This window comes from Nannospalax galili, unplaced genomic scaffold (genome assembly GCF_000622305.1).
Source record: "Nannospalax galili isolate Female #2095 unplaced genomic scaffold, S.galili_v1.0 scaffold9, whole genome shotgun sequence".
Lineage (NCBI taxonomy): Eukaryota > Metazoa > Chordata > Mammalia > Rodentia > Spalacidae > Nannospalax > Nannospalax galili.
Window position 1 is genome coordinate 5,806,121 of NW_008360332.1, and position 22,209 is coordinate 5,828,329.

The 22,209-nt window shown below is 42.9% G+C and overlaps 1 protein-coding gene across 1 annotated transcript in view; it reads right to left on the minus strand.

Annotated features, from left to right (window-relative positions):
• Nucleotides 1-1,511: 1,511 nt before the first annotated feature.
• LOC103728098 (uricase) overlaps nucleotides 1,512-22,209 on the minus strand; it is a 43,078-nt gene continuing 22,380 nt past the window's right edge. The window contains exons 3-8 of the mRNA XM_008826233.2: nucleotides 20,264-20,380; nucleotides 20,095-20,173; nucleotides 8,723-8,906; nucleotides 6,561-6,684; nucleotides 4,225-4,308; nucleotides 1,512-2,079 (exon numbers count right to left, since the gene is read on the minus strand). Coding sequence (XP_008824455.1) covers nucleotides 2,005-2,079; nucleotides 4,225-4,308; nucleotides 6,561-6,684; nucleotides 8,723-8,906; nucleotides 20,095-20,173; nucleotides 20,264-20,380 — 663 coding nt within the window. The 3' untranslated portion in view covers nucleotides 1,512-2,004. The remainder of the gene's footprint in view (nucleotides 2,080-4,224; nucleotides 4,309-6,560; nucleotides 6,685-8,722; nucleotides 8,907-20,094; nucleotides 20,174-20,263; nucleotides 20,381-22,209) is intronic.

Consider the following 22,209-nt stretch of genomic DNA (forward strand, 5'->3'; position numbering starts at 1 on the left):
AATTATTTTAATCCTCAAAAGATCTCTGGAGTAGCTTCTGTTTTACAGATGAGGATTGTTATATCTACTAAAAAATGGAACTAAGATTTTAATGAGATGTGTGATCAGCCACTACAACTATTGCTGTGACATAGACGGGTGTCTTCTAAGGTCCCTGTGTCAGTGCTTGGCCCCCAGGGTGGGGTTATTCGGAGGCAATGGAGCTTTTCAGAACTGGGGCCTTCTGTGAAGTTCTTAGCACATTAGGGGCACGTTCTCAAAGCAGGTTGTAGGATGCTGGTCTTTTCCTCTTTTTGCTTCCTGGCTGTGCCATAAGTGATCTTTTTCTTCTGTATGCGCCCTCCCACTATGATTACCGCCCTTGCAAGAGGCCACAAGCAAAGGGCCACATGGAAACTCTAGAATCTTGAGTCAAAATAACATTTTTCTCATTTAAAGTTAATTGCCTATAGTGTTTCCCCATAATTATAGAAATCTAATATTAATATAATCCCAGTGCCTTAGATAGATGTAGTATAAAGCTGAATGAAGCAATTCATCAAACAATACTAAAGACTATAGATAAGCACTTCTAAAATAATGGAGGTTTTAAAAATTCATTTTATGTCATGTATATGCCTGAGTGTATGTATGTACATATGTGAGTGTAGGCATCCACAGAAGCCAAAAGAAGGTGTTGGATCCCCTGTAACTAGAGTTACAGACAGTTGCAAGCCAGCCACCTGACATGGGTGCTGCGAACCAAGCCCAAGTCTTCTGCAAGAGCAGCAAGGGCTTTCAACAGCTGAGCCTTCTCTCCAGCCCCTTATTTTATTAAGGGAAAATTTAAAAACAGAAGAAAGTTACGTAGGATGTTCATATGCACAGGTTTTAGCCATGAGTTTCTGAAGCTGTCATGTATAAAGCTTTATATACACAATGGGTAATGTTAGCATCTTCATGGAATCACCTCTCAGGTCTGTATCATCTTAAATGATCAGCTATGCTTCTCTGATTAAGAAACTAATAGAGGGTGGAGAGCTGGCTCAGCGGTTAACAGCGCTGGCTGCTCTTGTTGAGGATCCAGGTTTGATTCCCAGCACCCACATGGTGGCTAACAACCGTCTGTAACTCCAGTTCCAGGGGAATCTGATGCCCCCTTCTGACTTCTGTGGGCACTGCATGACGTGGATGCACTTACACACATACAGGCAATATGCTCATACACATAAAAATAATGAAATATTTTTTAAAAAGAAAGTAATATTCACAATTGGAAGCATCAGAAAACTACAGGATGAAAAATAAAAAACATTCATAAATCCGTCACCCAGAAGTCACCCACGCTGATCTTTTCATAGATATGTATTCCAGTCTTTCTACAGGCATATCCAACATTTGCATATTGACTTAACATTTATTAAACATGACTCTTTGCACCATTAGGATACATTTTTCAAGGAAAAATAATTTTTATGTATTTCAATACCCCAGTGTATTAAGTTTTCTCTAAGGATTGTAAAATTCATAAAAGCAACACAGCATGATCATGAAATTATCATTAGGGTAGAAATAAACTACCAATGATACATATGCTAAAGGGTTTTTAACATTCAAATATTCAGTCAACTGGAATCATAATAATGATATTTTCACATGATTTTATTGTATTTTCTGCACCTCCCAGAGCAATGTTTGCTTCTTAAAACTCATGTTCAAATTGAGGTGGCATTGTCGCTAATTCATGACTTTTTTTCTTCATGAGCTGATTCTAAAGACTGATTCTAAGGCAGAAAGGCACAAAACAACCAAACAGAAACATTGGGGTTATGCTGACACTGTTCAGCATCTTTAAAGTAAACTACCCATATCATAGAAAGTATTGTAATTACTAAGGTAATCCAGAGGAAGTAAACAGTCAATAGCCTAGGTTGAAATTTGTACAGGGAAACATGATGTAATCCCCAGCATCACAGGTGACAAAGAGCTCTTCAGTCCAGTGGATTCCTGTTGGTGGCTGCAATGTCAGAGCCTTGAAGACAGCTTCCTCTTGACTGTCCCTGTGATTTTGCCATATGGATTGTCTAGTGGCAGCAAGACCTGGAGGAAGACCACAGAGTAATTTCAGAGATCTGAGGGCAGCCCTCGCCTTTCTATGAACCAATGTTAAAACAAGAACACAGCAAGTTGCTAAACAGGAAAGTGTGTGTGCTCTACGGTAGTTATTTCAAGCCTGGAAATGCCTTATTTTTCTTGCAATAGTTGAACAATGAGTTGATCTTTCAGAAAATTCAAGAATTTGGGTTTTTAGTGTGTGTTGTACTTGGTTTTGTAGATATATGTATGAGTATGTGTGTGGTATATGTGTGTATATGTTCATGTGTGTGCATGTGGAGATCAGAGGTTGATGCCAGTTGTTTTCCTCATATATTTTCCACCTTAAAAAAACACTTTATTATTATTATTATTGTGTGTGTGTGTGTGTGTGTGTGTGTGTGTGTGTGTGTGTTCGTAGGATTAGGGAGGCCTGTGAACGTAACAGCACGCATGTCAGAGGAAAAATTTGTTCAGTCGGTTCTCGCCTTCCACTGGTTTCAAACTCAAGTCTCCAGGCTTGTGTGGCAAGTGCTTCTACCTGCAGAGCCACCTCCCAGTCCTCTGCCTTATATTTTCAGACAAGGGCTGTCACTGCACCTGGAGCTCAAGATTCAGCTATACTGCCAGACCAACAACTGCTATAAGATAGCCATGCTCTGAGAAGCATCTATGGTCCTCAGGGCTATGAGGGTGATGCTAAATGAATCCAGACAACTATGTTTTAGAGCCTTGCAATCTCCCTACCCTCACCTGTCACCCCCCTCCTGTTGTCAGTGTCCCTCAGCTTCCTGCTTCTCCTGTGTGACCTTCACTTTGCACACAGGTAGATGAGGGTCCACGTGTAGCTGAAGCTGACCCTACAGTATGAGGACACCTTGTTCAGGCACATGGATGCTTTTACACAGAGATCTGAATGAAAGAACTCAGCCCCCCCTCCATTTCCAAGCCCCAGCTGGGACTCAGGAGGAAGCACACTCTGTTCCTTCTTTTTGTGTCCTCTCTGCAACTTCCAGTCATCCTCTTTAATCCTCATTCACTTCTAGAGCACTCCAGCTCATAGGTAAGCTCTTGAAGGGATCCATGCAGGCCTGAGGCTCAGTGGACCCCACAGAGATCCTCCTGACTGACTGGGGCCTTGAGCTAAGCACCAGTCTAGTCATCACACCTGACCCTTTCACCTGAATAAACATGGGGCCAAAATTCCCCTCTTTCTGCCACTCAGAGGAGATGGGTAGCCATGGTTCTTGTTTTTCAACCCCCAGCACCCACTTGCAGCTGATGGTGCAGAGTCTAGCGGATCCCACTGGCATTATTTTCAAAAGAGAAACTAGGAATCTGGCCAGAGGGATGCAAGGCTCCTTGGTCAGAGTGCGGGAGCTTCTGGAGACCCCTCTGTTAACCTTACCCACTAGAGAGTGTGATTCTCCATTAGCAGAGCTCACTCCCTCACACATACTAAAAGCAGTTACCAAAAATGATGCTGCAGACGAGTCAAAAGGAGAACTGCTATCTCTGAAAATGTCCGTGGGGCTGAGACAGTTCTAATCTCCCAGAAAGTGATCACAGAGGTCACCAGATAGGACTCTGGGCTGCCTAGTCAGACAACTTGATTGTCCTGGCTAAAAAGAAGTCAGGGCCATGCATTTCCCAAGACAAAGGTTCCCATTCAAAATATGAATTTCCTTGTCTTGCTGACAGTAACACAAACATGCTTTCATCTCTCTTGTGTGCATTGTATGCTACTGAACTGACTACTTAATCAAAAGCTAGGCACAATGAAAGAAAACGAAAATAGAGCCTTTCCTTCCCTCATTGCCTCACGACAGAAGAATAATGCAGCTGTGACCTCGGGTGGTTCTTTTCCAAGAAGGAGATCTTGGGCTGTTTCCGTGGGCACACTCTGTTCCTTCTTTTTTGTTTTCCTCTCCACAACTTCCAACCCTCCTCTGTAATCACTCATCCACTTCTAGAGTACTCCAAGCTCAGGCATTGAAAGACCCAGAGTCAGAGAGGGCTCTAATCAGTGGCGACTATAATTATTCTCCAAAGCCAGCAGCTGCTAAGAGTTTTAGTCAGTAATAGTATCCCAAGTTGTCAAAGGAGCCTCAGGGACACGGTTCAGAAATGGGCTTCCAGTGTTTCTCTTACCTCTTCCTTGTTAATCAATCCCATTTTGGACATGTCGATGTTAAAGTAGTGAATGTTTGGCAGGCTGATTTCCATATCTTCAATCTGGAATCAACAGCAGTATTATCCCGGGCACCCAAGAGTTTCTCCCCTCCTCCATCTACCCCACCCATTCTGATCACCACTGGTGATCCAGGTTGCAACTCCATCTTTAAGGCACCCCCATGTTCCTCTGTTGCCAAACTCTGTTCTCTCCTATGAGTCTTTCTGAAATGGCAGGCCTATTCCTTTCCCCTCACTAGAAAATCTGCTTCTCTGTAAAACAAGGGCTCCTTGAGGTGGAAACCTGGGAGACTCCTTCAACACCCAGCTGACCTCCAGAAACTGTCAACATAGTCAATATACTAACTTCCTCCAAGATTCCATCCCAGGCTTGTCCCTAACATGCATAGGCCCTGGAAAAAGAGCAAAATTAAAATCCCATATACAAGATGCATAGATGTAGTGAATTATTATTATTATTATTATTATTATCATCATCATCATCATCATCATCATCAATTTTATTATTGCAGCAAGGTCTCCCTGTAGTCCCAGCTGGCCTGCAATGCACAGAGCTCCTCCTGCCTCAGCCTCCTGAGTGCTGGGATTAACATTATGCACCACTACACCTAGCACGTTCTACTTTTCTAATTAGCAAAAAATAAAAAATGCTTTCATTAAACCTAGAAGGTCAGGTTGTAATTTAAAATAGTGACTCTCTACAGAGCTGTGCCAGGACATGACAACATGGGAAGAGCCGGCCCTAGTCCCTGGGCCAACCCTCCTCGTCCCTTGGATCATATGGATAGATATTCCCTTTGTATTTCAAGTCACTTCCATATCCCTTCCCATTCTTAGGCCTAAGGATGTACACCGCAATGATATGATCTGCCTCTTGCAAGACAGGCCTCTAAGGAGAGGTTTGCCCAGGTTCTGGAAGTCATCCCCAGGCTATTTGGGTGGAAAATTCTGGGGAGCTGTGGGAACCTGAAGAATTTGTTGCCTTGGTTTTACCAATTCTACCCAATGGAGGTAGGCACTGCCAGAGGAAGGTCCGAAGAGGGTTGCTATAGTGCTTGGCCAAGGCAGAGAAGTCTTTTTCCTCTAGTAGGGCTTTCCTCTGTTCCAGCATGGCCTTAACCCATGGCTTTTGGGGCCATATTTCTGCAATAGCATCCCACAGGTCCCCTTGCCTAAGATTCATCACCCTGCCTGTGATCACTCTAGGATATAAATCTGGCCATGTGATGTGTTGTTGAAGCACCTCAATGACCCCTAAGAGCTCTCAGGATAAACAGACTCTGTAAATAAGCCTACAGACGGCCTCTTGATTCTTCACCTTAAAGTCTGCACACATGGAAATATTCACTTCTAGTGTGTCGCCTATAGTTGACCCTTAACAGTAAGTTGCTAGTCATGGCCTGGCCTGTCTCCACATCTATCCTGCTCCTTACTCATACATGTTAACCCAGATTACTGATTATCACTATTTGCCTCTGAAGACTCAGCACATCTCCCTCCTCCCAGAAAATCTGACTGGCCTTATCCTTTATACCTGTTAGATTTAACCTCTGTGTTTCCATAAGTATTTGTTATCTATCATATTGCTTATTTATTTATTTTGTTTGTTTACTGAATGATAAACTCTTTGAGGGTAGGGACCATTTCCAGTTTATCTTTGTATTCCTTGGGTCCTGCCAGAAACATAATTTCCAATAATATCAAATGGATGGATGGATGGATGGATGGATGGATGGATGGATGGATATAATGATGGGTGGATGGATAAGTGGATGGATGAATGGATGGATAGATGGATGGGCGGATGGATTGGTGGATGGATGGATGGGTGTGTAATGGGTGTGTGGATGGATGGATGGATGGATGAATGGATGGGTGGATATATTAATGGGAAGATGTGTAGACAGGTGGATAACTATATGGAAGGATGGGATGACTCCCTACACTTCTATCATTTACTCCCTGGATCCCTTGAAACATAGAACCTCCATTTTTTTTATCCTTCATTAAGACATGGAAATGTCCTGAATTTGAGACTTAACTTTCCGACTGGTTAAAGGGACTCAAAGGATTTTCAACAAAACTAAAGAATTATAGCAGTGGCCTGTGTTTTTAGGTTGAACAGATTTTTCCATTTTTTGCTCTCTTCTCACTTGCTATAACAAGCTTTGAACAACAACAGATGTCACTTTTCATGTGTCTTCCACTTTCCTATTTAACTCTCAACTCTTTCTCAGAGCTGACAGGAGACACAAGTTCTCCCAGTTGTCAGAATGGCAAGTGACAAAGCATACCTCAGGAATCTGGCTCAGGGAGAGCACTTGTATGTCGTAGAGTGTCTTCTGGACAGAGGGCGAGTACTCGCCTTTGTCATAGGGGCCAGCAAATTTCTTCAGGACAATGTCCCGAACAGTGCCCCTAGAATATGGGGGGGGGGGAACGACTCAGTGCTCTCTTACACAATATGTTGAGAATGCATTATAAAGCTAAGCAGTACCCAGAAAACAGTCCATGGATGGTTTTAGAAAGGATTATTATTCCGTAATACCCAAATGAAAACAAACAACAAAGAAATATCTCATTTTCCATTTATACAGAGAGAGAGAGAGAGAGAGAGAGAGAGAGAGAGAGAGAATGAATTAAACAAACACTGAGCATCTACCTGTTCTCATAGAATGGGGCCAGGGCTAAATGGCACTTCAGAGTCCGTCTTCCACCATGTATGAAGACTGTTGTGAGGATGACTCCCATCACAAACCCTCCCACCATTCTGCTTGGCAACCTCCTTGAACTGTTGCCTCAGAGATCTCCCATCTCTATGCCAGACACGTTACGTGATTATGTCACTGAAATTTCAATATAGCTAAAGCAGGTGCTATTATTATCCCCAATTTAGAGATGATGAATCTAAGCTCAAAAGTTAAAACATCTCCTCAGAGTCCCTGTCTTTAGTGGGAGGCCTGGAGCTCTCCCCTGGCTGGTGTGTTCAATCTGATGATTTTCTCATCATAAATACAGCAGATTCCAGCTACCCAGGGGAAGCACTTAAAACAAGAGAAGGAAAAGAGGGCTCTCGATGAGGTTCTTTTGCAAGCATTTAAAAGCCTCTTGCATAATAAAAAGAACAGATTAAAAACTATACCAGTGGGAGGAAGCTATGTAGGGAGAAGCACAGATTCCAGCTCATCTTAGGGCAGAAATGTCTAACAATTAGAATTTCAGTCAAGGAATAAAATCCTTAGTCAAAAAGTAAGCTCTGAGAGTTCAGAAGCCTAATTATTCCTTGTCAAAAATATAATAAGAATTATACCTTCACATGATTAAAGCATTTGGCAAGTACTTCGTGTGTGTGCCTGTGTATGTGTGTGTACAGATGCATGTGTGCAGGTGCACATGTCTCTGCATACATATATGTGGAGCCCAGGAGTCAGCCTTGGGTGTCTTTCTCAGTTTTTTTCCACCTGTTTTTAAAACAAAGTCTCTGGCGTTTACCTTGAGCTCGCAGCTGATTCAGATAGGCTGACTGTCTAGTGAGCCCCAGGGATCTGCCTGGCTCCACTTCCTCAGCACTGGGATTACAAGTATGCATCACCATGTGGGTTCTGGGGATCAAATTCAGGCCCTTGTGTTTGCAATGCAAGTACTTTCCAGACCGAGCCACCTCCTCAGTCCTATTTACAAAGTACTTCTAAGAATATCAGAGAGTTTTGGGTTTAGCCTATGAGTAGTCAATTGTCCCATTTGCCTGGGACCAAGAGTTTTCCTGGATACAGGATTTTCAATGTTAAAGGTAGGAAATTCTTGATAAACTGGAAGGGCATGGGGCCCTAGTTCAGTCCTCTCTACATTACAAGGTGTGAAGGCTGGATGTTGCCTTCATTTGATGGAGGCCAGCAGCAGAAACATCACCTGGGAGTGTGTTAGGGACACAAATTCTCTTGTGTCTGAGCCCAGTGATCTTCATTTTAACAAGCCCATGAGTAATTCCAATGCACACTCATGTCTGAGAGCCCCTTTGAAAAAGAGAGCAAACATGAGGACTTATGTTTGAGCCCCACTACCCATATAAAAAGCTGGACACAGTGTGCACACTCGTAATCCCAGTGCTGAGGAGGCAGAGATGGCTGGATCCCTGGGGCTTGTTGGCCAGTCACTGTAACCTAATCTGCACACCTCAGGTCCCAGTAAGAGACCCTGTCTCAAAAACAAGGTGGACAGCTCCTGAGGAATGACACCTGAGGTCATCATCTGACCTCTGTATACATGTGCACACAACTGCACATGCATGTGCTTCTATACATATGAACATACACAGACATGTTAAAACATACACACACACACACACACACACACACGAAGGGATTCCTGAAGAAGGAAGCTGAGTTGAGGGCCTCTACATATCTCTAAGACTCCATGAATCCACCCCGTCCCAGGTCCCGGCTTTTGCTTAGCATACCACGTAGCCTCGAAGTCCACATCTCTTCTCTGGTAGCGCCACTTGCAGTAAACCTGAGTAGCAAAGCACCGGTCCTTCACCTCAGGGAGAGTGGTGAACCGGTCCTTAATGAATCCTTCAAATCCAGACTGGGTTGTTTTCAGAACCTTCAAGTCTTTGATTCCGGAATGAATGACTGGAGGTCCTGTTTCAGGCAGAAAGGCAGACAAGGATGAGGCGATGCGCAGAACAGCATCTTTCTACTGACAACTGAAATGGCACTGAAGATCCTGGCCATGAAAACATGGCTCGCTGTGCCTCATGCCTTGTCTCTGAGGCCTGAGTGATGAGGATGGGGTTGGGGATTCCTTCTCTCTGGATTTCCTGACTCTCTGAGCCCTCCTGGCTGAACAAAAGGGGATGTTAAAGAATATATGGGCACGGGAGTCTCCTCAGTCAAATCACCTTCCACATTTCAAGATGCAGCTCACTCAGTCAGCAATGGGATTGAATGAGATCTTCTGCTGCAGTTCCTCTCTGTCACTGAGATCTCTTTCCTGGGATGTGTCCTCCAGTTGATCAACAGTGGGAAATAACTTCGGTCACCACTAGCCCCTGACAACACCTTGGTGCTTTGATGGTTATAGACTCAACAAGATCAGATAACCTCAGAATGGATAGTAGTGGGGCCTGCACGAGCCTAAATAGGCACTGGGAAGCTGAGACTGCTCACTCACAGGTATAGATCCACCTAAGCCGATATTCATAAAGGCTTCTGGTTTTTAGCTGAAGTTGGTTCATAGGTATTGGGTGTGGGGGAAGCACTAAAAACTATAAGGCAGGGGGTGGGCTGGAGAGATGGCTCAGTGGTTAAGAGAGCATACTGTTCTCCCAGAGGACCAAGTTCAAGTCCCAGCACCCATATCACATGGCTTGCCATCACCTGTGACTCAGTTCCAGGGGATCCAATGCCTTTGTCTGGCCTCGTGCACACATGTGGCATACACTCACACAGACACACGCATATATACACATAAATGAAAACAAATATTTTTAAAAACCATAAAGGGGATGATTTAACTCCTTCTGTCTTGAAGGTCCCTTCATAAGGGAATGGGTAATGGAGGATCACAGGCACATTTGAAAGATGCTGTTTCCCTATGTGCTGAACCATGCTAACTTGGCCCAGGTGATAGGAGGAGAGGGCACAGAGTTAGGAAGGGAGGATTCTTTTTCCTTCTATATTGGACAAACTGTAGGTCCAATGGTGTAGTGGGCCCTGGAGAGAACATGGCACTAGTGGACACACTGGGGAAAACCCAGGGTAGTATTCCGTGAGAAGGGACATTCTTCCAGGAGATTTGGCAGCTAACACAGCAGTAGTCAGGCAGGGTTCTGAAGCAACAGTTGTATCCAGTGAATGCAAATGTCTTCCTGAGCATGCATGAGGCAGCCCATGCAGGCTGTCAGAAGACCAAGGAGTTTGGCTGGACGTGCCTAGCAGTTTAGAGGTACAGGACCAGGAAAGTTCAAGAATGAGCATCACTGTGTCCTTTGTATGCATAAATGAGGACAGGGAATATCCAGAGATATTTCCCCCCATAGCAAAGTGCCACAGCAGGATTGTTAAGGCTACCTCTTTTTAGGCTCTAAGTTGGTCCTGACCAATAGTTCTTTCTTGGCCTGTATAGTCTAAAAGTTAAAGACTTCACTATATGGCCTTAGTGGAAGAATATAACTCAGGATCCTCAACTAAAACCCAAGGGTCACGTATGGGAGCCCACACCTATAATTCCAATACTTGGGAAACCGAGGCAGGAAGATTGCCACAAGTTGGAGGCCAGCTTAGGCTACATAAAGACCCTGTCTTAAGGAACTCAAAGAAGGAAAGAAGAAGATGATAAAGAAGGAAGAGAGGAAGGGATGAGAGAGGGAGGGAGAGGAAGGAAAGGGTGGGAGAGAAGGGAGGGAGGGAACAAAAACCACCAATGAAACTCTTAAAAAACCCCAGGGCCTTCATTGTAGCCTGTGTAGTTTCAGGCGTTACAGCCCACTCCAGAGCTAGATTTCCTTCAATGACTGTATCTTGATAGTTCAATACTACATGTACAACCACCAGAGAAAGCAGTGGCCAGAAGTTAGTAGTAGATCTACTGATTAAGAATGCTCTCCCCCAGTGTGCTGACGCATGCCTTTAATCCCAGCACTCTGGAGGCAGAGGCAAGCAGATCTCTGTGAGATCAAAGCCAGCCTGTCTCCATAGCAAGCTCCAGGCCAGCTGGGGCTACAGGGAGACCCTGTCTCAAAAAGAAAAAAAAATATTCTGATTAAATAAAGTCCTCCATGCAGAGTGTCCCAGGATAATGTGGCATGACAGAGACGATAACTGTTTAACTTTCTGAAGCTCTCATTGGAAACCCTACTTGAAGAACGACCAAAAGAAATATGCCAGCAACTCTTTAATGCCTTCGATTGGGCAGGTTTATCTTGTTTTATTTTGTGTTCTTTCCTTTTTAGTGCTGAGGATTTTATAACCCAGGACCTTTTGCATGCTAGACAACTGCTCTACCACTAAGCTATATCCTCAGACCAAGATTCTCAAAACTGTAAAGGACACTGGTCCCATAAAGTCAGTATTTTAAGTGCAGTGAGTCTGTCTGAAACCAAAGAGAACTGCAGAGTGAGAAGTTATTGACTGAATAAGTGTAAGGTTGACTCATGTTAAGGATCAAGAACCTCACAATGGAGTCTCTTTCTACTCTAGACAGTCCATTCCCTTCAGTGTTAATGTTTGTCTTCCTGATACCCTCTAATGCTCACACCTCAGGTAGCGGAGGAAGACGAAAAGGACTCCAACTTCGGCTGAAAGTGTCTGGTTTATAAACATGCCTTCGGTTGCTACCTTTCCCAGTCTTTATTTATTTTTTTAGTTAATCCTCAGAATTCTAGAAAGTAAATATTTTTATGCAGGTGATTTTTATTTCTGTGCCCATCATCACATGGCTAGAAACTGGCAGAGGTGAGGCTTAAATTCAGCAGTACGCCATGCGATTCCATGCTTTTCTGTCCCCTTTTTAGATCACTCTCCATCTGTGTGATGTTTTCTCCTCCCTTCAACTCTCTTTGCCTCATTTCTGTACTTCAGAGGGCTTTCCAGGAGGCGGGGGAGAGGACTGCCACTGCCCGTTCCACAGCATTCTATGGGGACCTCACCTTGAAAAGAAGCTCTCCATCCATCTGAAATGGAGATTGAAGCACCCCTTTCTGAAATGGCTCCTGTGTATTTTGAAAATATTTTAGTCCTTAAAATTTCCTGTGAGTTCTCCTAAAGGAATGCCTTCAGGCATTGCAGACTAATAGTTTACTCTCTAACACCTCCCTGAGGTAAGACCAGCAGTAGAAACCCGGAAGGAGAAAAAGGGCAACAGGCTGACTGCACCTTCTCCATCTTTTCCAGCACAACTGGCCTTGATCCCTGGCACCTTCTCTGCTCATCAAGCTTTGGCTCCTCCCATAGTCTTACTCCTAAAAGGAGCCCTTCGTGTGGTATTGCATGGTGGTTAGATCCATAGCTTTGCATTCAAATGTTCCCAAATTCAAATCTAAGTATTCTTTCTGCTGCCCCACTTCGTTTTTTTATGAGAACTGTGCCTCTGAAGAATTCACTTCACTTCTTTCTACTTTGATTGCCTCATCTTTAAGATGGAGAGGACACCCATCCCTATTTTCTGGAGTGGATCCGTGTCTAAGGTAACTCACAGGAAGGGCTTTATAGGGTGGCTGCTGTGTATGAACTGCCCTGTGAAAGTCTTTGTGATGATTTTGCCACAACCGACCTTTGCACATCAACCTTAACCACCTGTGGACATCTCCTGTTCACTAGAGACTCACTAGACCCTGAAAATCAAGATCTTCCCCTGTGCCCAGGAGGCAATGCATTGACCTTGGTGAGTGTCAGCCCTGCCTGGCCACTTTGAAATGATTTACTTTCTCACTAGAGTCTGAAAATAGGAAAAGCACTTGCATTTTTAAAATGTGTTTGGGCATCAGTTTCCCACAGTTTAAATGTCTTATGTTCCCATAGACAATTAACTAACACCACAGTTTTGGCAGAGTACAAACCAGCTTCTCTTACGCCCTCTATCACTCTATGAATAAGATCAACAAAAGCTATTCTCTTCGAATGCTGAAAGATTTTTCTTTTCCTTCTTGGCACACGTTAGATACACTGGATAAAATCAGAGAGCTTATTTTATCTTCCCTGTTGGCGGCCCCCCAGCTTTCTGAGCACTGGTAAAAACCTGAGGCTTTCAAATTCATGGGGCAGCAACTAAAAATACGATGCCACACACCCTCTAAAAAAAAAAAAAAGACCCCAGTTTAGAGCAACAAGAAGTAAAAGAAATAATTCAGCCAAAAACACTGTCCTTCTCTGGGTTCTGCTCCGTGAAACCAACGAATCGGCTTTTGCTGCCAGTTTTACCCCATGGTTGTGGAATAATGTCAAAGGCAGATTTTTTATACTTTACTTTGCCAGAACATAATCTTTTCTAGCACTTAGTTCCTCCTACACACGTAGATTGTGGTTTGTCTCTCAGAGAGGCATGCATCTACCCTTAAGCTCTCTAAGGGAAAGAAACTCACTGCAAGTTAATAGAAAACAAACCCAACTCCTTACCTACGCATCAGGTGTCAAAAAAGCACAAAGATTTACTGAGCCAAGAAAAAAAATCCTGTCATGAAAGGATAATTGCTTCCACATTTAACACCTCCAAAGTAGATGCAAATAGCTCACAGGAGGATATTTTAGAACTCTGTTAGATCATCCTACTATAAACCTCAAACTTGTAAAGGACTGGAAGAAATGAAGATCAATTAAATAGTGTTTTGCCTCTGTGGGTCTATTTAGCTCCCACAGGGGCCTTTAAAGTCCAGGCTGTGCAATTTTGGATGGGGATGGATGACGTCACCAAGACGGAGGCAGCTAACTTGGCTTTGGCACAATTAGGTGATGAGCAAACTGATTTTTAGGACCTTTGTCTGCCAAGAACTTTACTTATGGAGGAACCACTGAGCTCCAGTCCTGAATTCAAAAGAATGAGAGTGGCCATCTCAGAAGTGGCTGTCCCTCACTTGCCCCTGACCTCTTCATCTGCATAGCTTGTCACCCCTTAAATCTGCCTGTTCTGCCCTTGGGTTTTGTTTCATCAGCCCCTTCTTTATCACTATCTCCCAGTAGCCTTGGTATGAATAACTGTGAGGGTGTGGTTTTGTTCTGTTTCACTATCAAAAAACACAGTATGTCTTACCTGAGATCTCTCCTCCATCTCCCATTTCTCTATTTAGCTATGCTTTAGTTTGACTTTGTTTTTAAATTAGTATCAAAGTGGGGGCCATTGGATGATTAAAGAATTGTGAAGTTTAATACAAATACTGCAGAACTTTGGGACTAATGTAGCTCAAATGTGTGACTCAGCCATCCTAGGGATAGAAAGTTTCAGCTAAGCTTCCTGTACAACAAACCCTCAGGAGAGAATGAATTCAGAAGATTCAGTGACACTTATACCAGCAGCCCACATAACACATGCAAAGCTGAGCTCTCCTTTCAGAGCTTAGGAAGTCGCAAATGGTGAAATGGCCCTACAACCTTGGGTCGAACGAATTTCTCTGTCTCTTCCAAACTCTGTCAAGGAACCAGTAGTTTGAAAAACCCAAATGTCAACTTAATTATTTATCTTTAAAAGAGTCACCAGGAAGAAGCAACGAAATAAACATTTTAAAGTTATTCTAGGAGGTTCTGTCATGTCTAAGACCCGATAGGCTTTCCAGAACCATCTGCTCCTGTGGTAAACAGGAAGGAATCTAGTCCACTGGGAGAAACCCACTCACATATCCTCTTGGGAAGGTTCCTCTGGGGAGCAACATGGCTGATGCATGATTAAGTACATGCGTTCTGGGGGGCGTTCTCATCATTCTAGCCATCCCCCAATAAATCACCAATCTTCCCTGTATAAATGATTATTTTCCTCAGATAAGCCTATATGAGGGCCTTTCTTTTTGTGTATGTGTGTGGTATATGTGTATATATGGTTTATACACATGAGTGCGTGGGTGCATAGACCTCTGTGCAGGGGTGTGAAGGCCAGAACAGGACATGGGATGCCCAACTCTGTTGCTCTCCACCTTGTATTGAGCCAGGGTCTCTCAATGACCCAGAGGCTCACTGTTTTGTCTGGGCTGGCTGACCAGTGAACTCTTGGGAACCTCCTGTCTCCACTTACCAATCCTAGGTGGGTTCTAGGAACACACCTCCATGCCTGGCTTTTGTTTTTTCAATTGTAAGTGCTGTGGATTCAAACTCAGGTCTTTATGCTCGCAGATCAAGCACTCTTACCCATGAGCCATCTTTCCAGCCCCAGAAGAGCATTTCTTATGACAATGATCATAACGTTGATTCAAGTCAAAAGTCCTTTAGATTTAGAGCTTAGATAACAAGAATTAAACTATGTGAGGCTGGAGAGAAGGTTCAGTAATTAAGAGCACTGGCTGCTTTTGAAGAGGATCCAGGTTCAGAACCCATATGGCTGTTCACAACTGCCTGTAATTCTAGTTCCAGGGGATCCAGTGCCCTCTTCTGGCCTCTTTGCATACCAGGCACACATGTGGTACATATACATGTATGTAGGCAAAAGACTTGTACACATAAAATTTAAAGATAAAATAAATCATAAAAAACTAAACTTGGTGTAAAAGAGCATATGCCGTATACCTCTACTTTGTAAAGATGATGGAGTATAAGTACCATCTTCACATGCAGATGTGTACACACCTTTGCATCCAGTGCTCGTGCATACCTGCATTCAGGTACTGCACACCTCCCCTGCTACCCTGATCTCTGCCAGCCCTGCAGGATATGAGATATTGTGGGCTCCATGAGTCAACTGGAAGTTCACAGAACAGCAGCACAGTGGTATCAGTACCCAGAAACTGTAGCCATCTGCAGAGAAAAAAGCTTTGCCCGATTCTGATGGCTACTCTTTCTACTCTTCAGCAATCGTGTGATTAGAACTCAGGCAGATACAAACTCCTGGTAATTCCTGGAAGGAAGTTGGCTGTAAAGAGAAGTCTGATTTACAATCATCAGCCTCTTTGAACTTAGCCACTTCACTTCCACCTCCACCGTCCTGCTGAAAGTATTTTTGTGAAAATCACCAATGACGTTTGCTGCCAAATACAGAATTCCTCCTCAGTTGTCTTCTTAACCCTCCCATCACAGATTCCAAATCTATTTCTTCTTCCTCCTGGGTACTCAGTGAAACAGCACCTTATAGCCTCTCACAGTCAGGCATGGCTGTGATATTTCTCTCCAGAGGACGTGCTATGAGCCCTTTCAGACCTAGTGCTTCTGTCCAAGTTTTACCTTCCCTTTTCTCTGTCAACATCTTTACTTACCCTAGTTGTCAGACATGAAAATTTACTCCCAAGGTAAACCCAAAAAGTAAGGATTTTAAAAAGGTAAGGTTGCCTAGGTCTCTGAACAACTTGGGACAGGTGAAATGCCCTTATCCCCACACTAACAAAGGAACTGGACTCTTCAGAAGGAGTCCTTGTGCTGAGCTGTTACATTTGGGTCTTCTTGCTGGGCCTTCTGGTGCCTCAGTATCCCTGAGATCTTAAAAGACACTCTTCTTCGATTCCCGTAAGAGCACCGTCTCCAGCCCTCTTCCTTCTGTGCCTCTCTGACGAGTGTTTTGTCCAACTCTTAGACAAAGTAATCTTCCCTGGGCCTTTCATCTTTCTTCTCCTTTCTGCCAGGTCTCATCGTGGTTGCCAACTTGAGTGCCTCTAGAATCAACTGAAACACAAGCCACTAGGCACTCCTGAGAGAGACTTTCTTGATCAGATTATTTGAGGCAAGAAGACCCATCCTAAATGCGGTTGGTACCTTTGATGGCAGTCCAGATAAAAGGACACGGAAGAAGGAAGCTTTGGGGGTTTGCCTGCTGGCCTTCACTGTTGCTGGCAAGTTCATCTTTCCTGTTCTTGCTAGATTCTTTCACTGATATTAGAACCAGCCTCTTTGAGCTTCCAACAAAGACTGAAGACCAGTAGTTCTCCAAGAATCCTCCAGGCCTTTAGCACCAGGTTGGGACTGTGGAGACATCCAGCCTCATGAACTGAGCAGCTACTAATGTGAGACAGCCATTGTTGGACTGCCTGAATTATTTCACGTAAGCCAACCTAATAAATCCCCTTTTGATATATATTTACCCTCTCAGTTCACTTCCTTTGTAGAACTCTGACTAATATACTTTATATGGTTTTTTTTCTGGAACTATTTCCTTCCCTATGGCTTTATTTATCATCAGTCTCGTGATGATTCCCCAAATATGGATCCATCCCATATTCCATAGCTCACCATTTTTATTTTCCAAACTTTCTTCATGTGTATATTCTCTTTAGTGAATTTCCCAGTCTGCTGTAAGTCCTTGTAACTTCTTCCTTCCAACCCTCATCTCTACTCAACTACTGGCACTGGTTACCCTTCACAAAGACCTCACCTAGTGATTGCCAATGACCTCCCCATCTGTCCATCTCTACTTCTCCTGTCTATTTGGACTCATGACTTCATCTCTAGGACAAATTCTCAAAAATCTCACTGCTCTCTGCTTCTCTCGCCTGTTCCCCACACCTTTGTCAGCATAAACACAACTTGAGGGAGGAAACAGGTATTTGGGCTCACTCTTTCACAGGGTTTCAGGCCATGATGGCAGAGATAGCATAGCAGAGCAGAGAGGGCATGGTGGAGGGAGCATGTGGCAGAGGCTACAGCATGGAAACAGATCAGGAAGCAGAGGATGAGGCCAAGATCAAGGGCTAAGCCATCACCTTCCAAGGCTAACCCCTAGTCACCCACTTCTGCTAGGTCCCACCTCCTAAAGACTCCAGAATCTCCCAAAATAGCACATTAGCTGGGGAACAAACATTCAAAACATGAGCCTAGCAGGCACATTATAGATTTAGTCTCTCTCTCTCTCTCTCTCTCTCTCTCTCTCTCTCTCTCTCTCTCTCAGACACATCTGCACATGCACACACATACACGCATGCACACACACACACACACACACACACACACACAAACACTCCTTCCCTCACTTGGCCGTTAACAGCCTTCTCTGCTTTTCTGCTGACAAACTAAACAATAATTACAGCTATTATTCAAGAAGTTCTTCTTACACGGGTACTACACTAAGTGTGCCAATAAAATAAGTACTGATTTCCTTAATTTCTCTGGACGATGCAGAGGTGGGCCTTAGCATCCTCATATTACAAATGAAAACCCACTGAAGAACTATAACTCACTTGCTCCAAATAATGCTATTAATTAGTAGAGTTCAAATTGAAATGCAGAAATACAGTTTATTCTGATCCCAAATGCTTCTGGCCTTAGCCAGAGATGCATTTTAAAGGAATGAATCATGCTATCAGTGGTTTATGTAAAACTGCCTTTGAGTTAGACTATACTTGTTCAGCACATGAGGCCCTCAGAGTCCTTGGAGGAATCAGGCTCCCTGAACTGAGTCCTATTCCACAAATGGTTTACCCGTTCAACAATTAAATAATACTTGCCGAGTGTGGGCTCAGCGTGAGGCAGGTGCTCAAACGCCCTAGCTCACCTCTTCTGCTCCTTTCTGAGTCCTGCCTCTTTCATGACCAGCATGATTCCAATCTTTTCCAACAGTCAGTGGGAACATTTCCTCTCACACGACAAAGCCTTCTAGACTACAGGAAAGAGTTGGGCTTTTTTTAAGCTTCCCTGTTCTTAGTGTTCCTTTAGTCCTGTCACTGGGATTTTTAGCCCTTCATACTGCAATGAATCTGTTTATCAGTCTGTCTCCAGGGATGAAATCTACTACAAATTCACTGAGATCAGGGAATGTCCTGTTCATCTCTTCATCTACAGTCTTTCATTTATTAATAAGTCTCCAAATTTTAATTGTCAAATGAACAGTATATGAATGACAAAAGCACTTCCCATAAATGCAGTTATTTTTAATCAGCTCTCCTGAAGTTTAATTCTGGTCCTTGCTAGTATTTGAAAGAGGCATGAGGAGTGAGCTAAATTTCCAACCATCTCTGAAGACCAGGTAGAAGCTATGCTGATCAAGGCAGTGGCCACTAGCCACCTGCTGCTGATCAGCACATGAAATTATACCTAGCATGACTCAAGATGTATTACAAATACAGAATTCACACAGGATTTTAGAAGCTTAATTTGGTAAATAATATAAAAAGATTTTATTAGCACTTTACATTTCTCACATAAAGAAATAATTTTGGATTGTTAAGTATATTATTAATTAACCTATAGTATTCCCTGTGTCTATTAGATGCCACCTGAAATTCTTATTGAATTGGGCTAGAGAAGAAAGATAGTGAAAAAGATAAAGCAAAAAGAAACGGTAAGAAAGTGGGGGAAAGGAAAATAGAAAGAGAAAAGCTTTCACCGTGAACACTGGATTTATAATAATTATTAAAGCTTTTCTTTACTGAAAAATATTTCTGTCATCTTTGGCTCTATGGTTCTTAGAAGTTTTATGGTCTAAATCCTAATGAATTATTTAATTCTGCTTCTGACACCCTCAACAAATCAATGAACTATCAGCTTTGGGAATTTTAATATTTTCTCAAAATAATTATCAGCACTAATAAGGTCTGGATTATAATAATGTTACATAGTTAATTTTAATTTTTTAATGTCTTGGCAAATAGAATTATAGTCATGCCATTTTAAATGAAATTCACTTTAAAGAAATTACAATACTATTAGTGTTTTATTATACAATATCAATAAATTTTAATAAATATTTCATGTAAAAGTTATAATTATAGCATGATGTGGTACAAAAAATATTGGTCAGAAAGTTCAGAAATTTTTTATTTATTTTATGTGTATGAGCATATTGCCTGCATGTGTCTAAGTGCACATGTGTCATGTGCTGCCCCCAGAGGTCAGAGGAGGGATGCTGGGACTCAAACCCCGGTCCTCTGCAAGAGCAGCCAGTGCTCTTAACTGCTAAGCCATCTCTCCAGCCCCAGAAAGTTCAGAAATTTGTATTCTTTTCAGCTCAGGCCTTTATTTTTTCCTGCCTCACCTCAAAATGGTAAACATAAAGTTTACACAACAGTCAAGCTCTGGCTTTTGTTACAAAAATTAATCACTCTTTGAAATAAAATCCAAAGTCACAATGGGTAGTCCCATCTCAAATCTAAAAGCCTTAAAATTTCTCTATAGTTTTCTTGCATGTCAATAAACAGAGTTGTTTAGGACAAAAATAAACAAACCCTGCAATCTCTTTTGCAGAATCAAAACATGAAAAATGGTTTCTTACCATTCCTCATCTGCTCCACCTCACAGAAGTGGGTTCCAGTGGGGGTGTGAATAAACGCATGCACATGCTTGGTTCCATTCTGAAAAGGAGAGAACGGTTCCTAGTAAAAAGTCAGCGTATAGAGCAGTACCAATTTCTTTCATTAAACTGAGAGCATAAATGATGTAACCTTCTCAAAGCGCTTCCAAGGAACCTCTTCCACATAAACGTGAGCTCGGGTGACATGGTTAAAGGAAGAAAGAAAGTGCTTGCAGATATGCATAGCAAAGGCCTCTATGCTTTTTATCTGTAAAAAAGAAACACAAAGCTGGTGGTCAGAAAAGACTTTTGGTTGTTTTGTTTGTTTTGAGGTAGGAGTTCAGTGTAGCTCAGGCTGGCCTAGAATTCATGACCCATCTCCCAAATGCTGGGATTATGAATCACTACATCTGCTTTAAAGCAATTATGTTTTGTTTTGGCATAGGTCTTGCTATGAGGCCCAGGCCAGCCCCAGGCTCATAACAATCCTCCTGTCTGAGCTTTCCAAGAGCTGGATTACAGGCATCCACTATCAAACCCACCTAAAAGTAACTGCTAAAACTCACGGGGTGTTCTTTCTTGATCAGTTTCTCTTTCCAAGGAGAAGAGCACAGAATTAGACTCTCAGGAGATTAATTAGGTAATTAATCCTTATCCCACTTTTCCTCTAGCACTTCCAGGTGTGGTTTGTAGGTTGTCATCACCCAAGGAGACTCCACCCTGTTTTTTAAAGAAACCTGCTTTACAGTAAAGGATGTGCTGGTGGATGAGCAAAAAGGGACTTGTTAAAAACAATTTAAATGTTTTACTTTGGGGGGAATTTCATACATGAGTACTGTATTTATATCATTTCAACCCCTCCAACTCTTCTCACACCCTCCAACTCCCTCTCAATATCTTTATTATCGTTACACACACACACACACACACACACACACACACACACACAAAACCTGTTGAGTCCTATTAGTGATGTTCATATGTATGTGTTTAGAGCTGACCACTTGGGGCTGGATAACCTATCAGGCAACTTGTCCCTGAGAAAACTCATTCTCCCTTGGCAGCCATTGATTGCCTGTAGTTCTTCATCTATAGGAGGAGACCTATAAATGATACATATTCCCCCCATCCACATTGGCAAGTCAAAGGTGTTTTCATTCTGTGGGGCTACCATATTGCTGACACTTCGTGGGTGTAGCACCCTGTCATGTTTGGAAGACACTAGCAGCAGACATCCTGATTCTCTGACTCTTACGATCAGAAGGATTGAAAGACTGTAAAAAGTAACTTGACATGTAAATTCTTCTCAGTGAGCAGGGTAGTCACCTGTTCAGGCACAGTGCACCCAGTAACACTTGGGTCTCTCCATGAGGTTCGCACATAGCTTCCAAGTTTCTCAAAGAAACTTGTGAATGAAGGGCCGCCCGACCTTTCTTTCCTCCTATACCAGCCTTCCCTTGATCATTGCCAGCTTTCCATCTCCATGGAACACTTCCCCCACTTCCACACCAGTTCTCCATGTTGGGGCTGGAGAGTGGCTCAGTGGACAACAGCATGCACTACTCTTACAGAGAGAAGACCCAAGTTCGGTTCCTGGCATTGATGCCGAGAGACTCACAACCACATGTAACTCTCCCTCCAGGAGATCTGATGCTCCTGGCCTCAGGGGCACCCACACTCATATGCACCCCCCTCGCCACATACACATAATTAAAAATCAAGTAATTCTTTTTAAAAAGAAAATTTCCTATATCAATCCCTAGGTGACATTTTGTGGTCCTAGCACAGTGGGTAAATAACTATAAGCTTTACCTATAATCAAGGTGGACTTTTGTGCAAACTTCCTAGAATATTTCTATTTTACGCCTATCGTTCCCAGAATAGTTATCAACAGCACTTTATTTCAAAAGTATCATGATTAGGATAAAAAATTATATAGCCTCTAAATCTATGATGAAAGAACTTTTAGCATCCAGATCCCATGCTTGTTTTCAACTTCCTACATAATACAAAATCTAGAACAAACCAGAGATCTGGCCTTTTCCCTTATCACAGTACATACTTACTTTCAAAAGAATACTTAGGAGACTAAACTCT